The sequence below is a fragment of the Pleurodeles waltl genome, chromosome 6 (assembly GCF_031143425.1).
Source record: "Pleurodeles waltl isolate 20211129_DDA chromosome 6, aPleWal1.hap1.20221129, whole genome shotgun sequence".
In the NCBI taxonomy this organism is placed as follows: Eukaryota; Metazoa; Chordata; class Amphibia; order Caudata; family Salamandridae; genus Pleurodeles; species Pleurodeles waltl.
In genome coordinates, this window is record NC_090445.1 from 39,214,418 (window position 1) to 39,220,945 (window position 6,528).

General features: G+C 49.2%; 1 protein-coding gene across 1 annotated transcript; it reads right to left on the bottom strand.

Annotated features, from left to right (window-relative positions):
• Positions 1-896: 896 nt before the first annotated feature.
• On the bottom strand, positions 897-6,259 carry LOC138299127 (tumor necrosis factor-like). The gene is made up of 4 exons (XM_069237172.1): positions 5,525-6,259; positions 4,677-4,719; positions 3,737-3,802; positions 897-2,686 (listed from the first exon to the last, which is right to left on the bottom strand). Exons 1-4 carry the CDS (start codon positions 5,717-5,719, stop codon positions 2,277-2,279), a joined length of 714 nt encoding a protein of 237 aa, XP_069093273.1. The 5' UTR covers positions 5,720-6,259; the 3' UTR covers positions 897-2,276.
• Positions 6,260-6,528: the final 269 nt, after the last annotated feature.

The following is a 6,528-nucleotide window of genomic DNA, read 5'->3' on the forward strand; positions in this document are numbered from 1 at the left end:
ACACAATGAAGTACAAGGGGAACGCAACTACAAAGTAAGATTTATCAAACACGCAATGTGGCCTTGCGTGGCTTGATAAATCTTACTTAGTAGTTGCGTCGCCCATTGTGTGGCACAATGGCGATGCAACTGAATGACAAATCTGCCTGTTAACTTTGTAGTACAATATTCTGCCAAGGCCTAGATGCCAAATACGGGTCATCAGGCCACGGTTGGGTGTACTATGTACTGTTCTCGTACACTCTGCAAAAAATGTGACTCGCACCTCTTGAGTATTATGTCCAAACTGGAAGGCTTCTCCTGGAGCAGTCAGTGCAGTTCTGTAAGATAAATATAGAACCTTCTACACAGTTGTGGAGGCCACATCTAGCTATGTGGGTCAAGATCAGAACTCTGTCCAATGCTGAAAGCCACATCTGGAATATTTGGTTTCTCTCAAAAGATCATCTTTGGAGCATTGCACCTGCAGAATTGTGTGCAGTTTTAGAGAACTGAACTGGAATCTTGAACCTATTACAGAAGGCGCATCTGGAATTCTGTGGACAGCCCTGGAGACCCCTTCCGGGAGACCTTCCCGGGTTACTTCCGGAGCACACAAGGAGACTCCTGCCCAGGAGCTCTGAATGCCATATATGGTTGTTAGTCCAGTTTTAGAGGGGTCGTGAACTAACTGTAGGGGATGGAGAGGTACAAGGAGGTGGTTGGGTTCCAAACAAGAGTGCAGGAAGACCTGAGGCACATGTGGCCGACTGTAGAAAGAGCGCTATGGAGGTGATGGGGAGTAACGGGGCTGTGGTGCTTCAGCAGGAATTGATAATGTGGAATGGCCTCAGCTGCCAACCCTTCCCCGCTCTTGTTTCTGTGCCAGGAATGAATCTCACATTGAGAGGCTGGTGTATCGTCTCATTTCACATTTATTCCATAGGTTTCAAGGCATCTCAGGCCACATACACAGAGTAGCACAGCTACCAATGACTGCAATTCGGACACACAAGTATATTTTCACATTTCCATACAAGAAAATCAAACAAACAACCTCCTACGTGCCAAAGATATTTCAGCAATTCAAATGCATGATATTAATATAAATTACTGTTGATTGATAGAAACAACTTGTGTTAATGTAACTCATAAGGTTGCAAAACCATATCTTTCAGATATACTCTGTAACCACAAAAACAGTAGTCAGAGATGTGCCTAAAACTGCACATATATGTGTATAGAAAGCCCCAATAAATATTATAGGGACACAGTGGTGTGATAGGTCTCATCCCAACTTCTTGTTCCCAGTGAGAGCAGCCTACGATAATGTAAGCATCAGTATGCAGTGTGACATCACATGTTAGCAAGTAGTGAGTGAAGGGATCGTGTGATTTACCTGTGGCAGTGTAACTCACACGCCAGAGGCATCCTGTCACTGATTGTAAACTAAATGTGATAGTACGCAATAGACTTTCAGTGCATACAGTCCATTGGATGTAGTGGAACAGTGTTTCTGCCATTGGATGTAAATATTTGACCGGTCATCACACCAAAGGTCACTCGACTTAGTAGAGTGGTTTTAAAATAGCCACTGACGGCTCCTGTCATGTAATATACATAACCTATAACGTTTGCTCTCCCATTCCATGTGTTGATATCATGGAGTGGCAAAGCAGGCTAATAACACTGTGTTATTGTCTCTTACTGCTCCCCTACCAACACCCAATATACCCAATGTGATACACATGAGATGGGCATACATACTGCCATATTGGCTTCTTGAACGCAGATTGCAGAAAAAACTGTTAGCAACTTCGAGTTGGACCGCGCCAGGCCAGCCTGATGCCACCATCAACCAACAGCCTTTCCTTGAGCCAATGAAAGGCAGTATTTGATACCAAAAAACAGCAGTTTGAGACAAAAAACATAAAACAATTCCGTTGGTCACAAAAAAATAACATCACCATATATAAATAAATTAATAAATAAATATTAAATATAAATAAAATATTCTTCAAATATAAATAAACGATGAGAGTCCTAGCTCCTCTTTTCTTGCATCTTTTTTAAGGTGGTCTTTGTACTGTTTTTCTATTTTTAGTTTGTTCTTTTGCTGTTTCTTTTTCTTGGAGTTTTCTTTTCCTCTTTTTTCCTGGTTTTTCTTTTACTGTTTTTTTTCTTAATATGGTTTTTAAATGTTTCTTTTTTCGAAGTTTGTTCTTTTACAATGTTTGTTTTCTTTCGCTGTTTTGTTATTTTCACCTGTTCTCCTTCCCGTCTCGCACTTTTCTCTGTTACATTGCAATGGCCCCAAAGTAGTTCTGTGCCCCCTTAGGGTCCAGGTGGGATGGCTGGGAGGTTTCTGTGGAGAGCACATCACCCTCCTCCAGGCTGAAGACCCCTCCCTGGTAGATGGTCTCGTACCAGGGGTTTCCATTGTGGGTGGTGCCCTCGCAGGCTGACTTGATGGCACTCAGCAGAGGCATTTGGATGGGGTAGGCCTCCGAGCGCTTGTGGACAGAGTGCGACAGGTAGAGGCTGCCACGGGGTGGACATTTGCCCCCATAGTAGACAACTTGAGTGTAGACAAAGTAGAGGCCGCGGGAGGGGATGACCAGGTGGTTGTCTTCCAGCTTCATCCCATTCTCCAGGAAGGCGTAGCCCTTGTCTGAGATCCACTCCAGCTTCTTGTTGTTGAAGTCAGCTGCAAGGGAAGGAGCAAGGCCTGTTAAGGTGAGGGACCAAAGCAGGTTCTACTGCACAGGCGACCAAAGGAGCCAATCACTGGCAGCAGAACAGAGAGGAGTCTGGGAAACCAGGAGGACCAGAGGCGGGGAGAAATGGAGAGGAGGGAAGGAGGATGAGGGTGGAGAGGAGCAAAGAAGGAGCACTGGTAGAGAAACTACAGAAGGAAAGAGAGATGAGGGAGGGAAAGAGATGGGAGGAGAAGACTGAAAGAAAAGTAGTTCAGATAAGAGATGGGAGGAGATGGTAGAGACGGATACAGGATAGTGAAGGAGATATGGGACGAGGGACGGGTGAAATCAAATGTGGAAGAAAGATGGATGGGAGGAAAGAAAGATAGGACACTGGACAGATGGAAGGAAAGAGAGGAAGACTGAAGATAGAGAAAACGATCAGATGACAGAAGAGAAGAGAGAGGGTGGATAGAGAAGGATTGGAGACTGGCTAAGGGATGGGCTGAAAGGATGAGAAATAGGAAGAAGGGAGGCCATGAGCAAAGAGATAGATGATGGGCAGACAGAGAGATGGAGAAGAGATGGGCAGAAAAGAACGAAAGGGGATGGAAGGAAGAGACACAGAAGAAAAGAGGTGTGTGAGAGGGATAGGAAGTGGCTTAGAGGCATGGATGAATGTGTGCATCATAAAGATGGATGGAATCACGGTGAGCAGATGGAGAGAGCCTGACAGGTGGAAGGAAATAAGGGCCAAGAGTGGGGTGGATGGGAAACATGAGGGGCGGTAGATGCTTTGAAAAAGAAAGATGGCGAAAGAGAGACCGGGAGTGGAAGCAATGTGGAGTAGACAGGGGGACACATACTGTTGGGTGATAGATGAGTAAAGAGAAGGGAAGAACGATGGATGGATGGATGATGGATGGATGGATGGGTGGATGGATGGATGAGCGGAGACACGAAGGTGAAGACAGAAGGTTTGGGTACAGAACATAAAGATGTGTGGGGGTAAAGAGAGAGGGAGAGGAGCAAAGACGCCGGGGAGGGCCTCTTCTTACCTATGAGGTGAGCTGCAGGCTTCTGCGACTCCATGGCCTGTAACTTGAGCTGCTGGGGGATGTGACCTGCAGGGAGGAAGAAGGGTCAGAGGTTAGAAACAGGTGGCAAAGGGCAAGAGCAGAACACTAAGCCCGGAAACCCCCACAATGCAGCACCCACTTACACCTTACGGGGTCCCGAGACCCTCCCCATCCTCCTCACAGGCAGGTGTCTCTCAAGAAGAACATGGGCTACATCAGGGGTCTCACTGGCACAGAAAGAGGCTACCTGGGGCTTCTTGAGAAGCATGGCGCGAGCTCCTCGTGTGACCCCCCTGGGAAGGATGAAGGGCTGGCAGGAGGCCTCAGAGGGATGCAAGTCTGAGCTCCTCGTGGTCTCTTCCTCACACGAATAAAATGCTGTCATCTCCCTAGAAGGATGAAGGGCTGGCGGGGGCTCCTCCTGTTATCTCCCTCAGAAGGATGAGAGGCTAACAGGGCCTTTCTGTAGGAGTTCCCTCGGCGGGATGCAAACCCTCCAGGAGCTCGGCATTGTATTTTCATTGGGGGGCATCGCATAATTACGTTATCGTCCTAAGGGGTGAGCGGCTGCCGGGAGCTCCGTGTGTTCTCTCCCTCGGTGGGAAACATGGGGACCTTCTCGTGTTGTGTCGCTCAGAGAAACTGAAGGCATAAAGTACTCGTATCTACCTTACAGTGATGAAAAGTAGCCATCGCGGCCCTGTTTTCATCAGAGTAAGCTGGGCGAGAGGCGGACAATTGGACATCTTTTATCGACCCTGGGAAGGATGAAAGGCCGAGCACCTCATCCCACCCGAACCCCTGTCGATAGGATTTTAATCGAGGGCTTGCACGGACTAACAGATCCTTGCAGCAGGCGCTAAACCCACTGGTCTAGGTCGGAGGGTGTGGGATGTTTACATGTGAGTCGAGTACTTACTTATATACTGCTCGGGGACTGGGGCAGCGTGTGTCGGGTCCTCCTGGAAAGCAAAACGAAAACATCACTTAGCAGGTGTCGGAGATACAGTCACATATCAAACAGGCATCCAGTTAGTGTACTTAGCATGGCATGAGTTTTATGATTACGGGGGGGCCTAAGGAAGAATAGATGAGGGGTGATATATTAAACAAGGAAGATAGAAGGGTGAGAGCGCGAGGGACGCATGGAAGAAGGGGGAGTGGATTATAGTAAGAGAAAGTTTGGAGGGAGACAGGAGGAAAGAAGAGTATAAAACTAAAAGACAGGTAAATATTACTAACAGTGGGGAGTTCTGGCTGCACCCCCTTTCCCCATGCTCCCTCTGCCATAGTCCACACACTTGGAGACGCTGCGAAGCGCTATGTACAAAGCGCGCGCTTGCACGTGCACTTCCTGGTCCACCCGGGCTCTCCAGGAGGAGGCTCCTGCAGGGCCGGGGCCGGGCTGGACGCTCCACCCTCGGACTCTGCCCGGAAGCCCAGGGATGCTGAGTCCGGCGCTGCCAGCCTGCCGCGCCCGAGGGCGGCTGAGCTACCTGGGCTGACTCAGGGACAGGGCAGGTTTAACAGGCGCTTGGTGGAGATCTGAGGCCGAGTGAGTCCTGCACGGCTGAGTGCGGACTCTGTGGCCGCTGTTTACGTCGCTCCTAAGTCCTGAGACGTGCTTTTCATTATTGCCAAACACATAACTCTCAAGTCCTTCAAACAACCCCGACAAATAAAGGTTTTCAGCAATTATAGCCCCGACTCTCTTTAGAATTAAGACCTAGAGTAAAGCTAAGTTGAATAGCACGAAAAATAACTTACATGCTTCGAGGAGCTGTGCGGCGAGGGAATTACATTGAAGAAAAGCAGCGCCAAGATCAAGGTGGCTCCAGCTAGCGCTGCGAAGGACACGCCAGCCAGCCACCGCCAGCACCGGTCTCGTCGCCGCTGGGCTTCGTCCCGGACCACCACCACCTGGCCCTTCTCCATCTCGATGAGGAAGCTCTCGGTGCTCATGGCCCCGGGGTGGTCCTCAATGGATGAATGAATGAACGAGGACCTCGTTTCGACCAGCACGGCGAAGCCAATCACTCCAAGGTGCTTCTTGTTTGAAGATGGAGCAAACTCGGTTAAGTCCTTCGCTTACACTTTCGTCGCCTTGCCACAACCCTCCAAGTGCCCTAGAGTGCTCCTAATTGGACTTATCGCCTCAAGGCACTTTGGGAAGTTCTTATCGGCTCCTTGCCCTTTAAGTTATCGTCTCGTTGCGCGTTAAGGTGTTCCTGTTGTGTTAAGTTGTTCTCGTTGCGCGTTAAGTTGTTCTTGTTGCGCGTTAAGTTGTTCTTGTTGCGCGTTAAGCTGCGCTTTGGTCTCGTCTTGGCTTCCCTTGATGTCTGTACCTGTTGTAGCCCACAGGGCTTTTGGTGTCCAGGCCGAGGCCGTCCCTTTTATGAGGATGCGCTCCTGGGTGTCGGCAGAGAATTCCCCATGCCATGACATCAGGCGCGCAGAGGAAAGGCGCCCATTCGCCAAGAGCCAGCTTCCTCTTTCTGTTTCAGCCGGCACCGGCCTCCCCGCCCCTTCCCTCCCCCGTCTTGCACCGAGCGAGTCAAAGAAAAAAAACACAACTAACCCAGATCAACAAAAGAAGAAGGAACAGTAAAAAGAGGAATTCATGCCGTGGAGGGGGGAGCTGAAGTGTCGAAAAACCTGCAATTTTGGAAAACGAGGTGTTGCTTCGGTTTCGAGGCGCAAACACTCTGAGCTGCTTGGCCGTCCAGTGTGTTTTTCCAGAATGTGTCCTTTGTGGCATGTCCACAAACCCC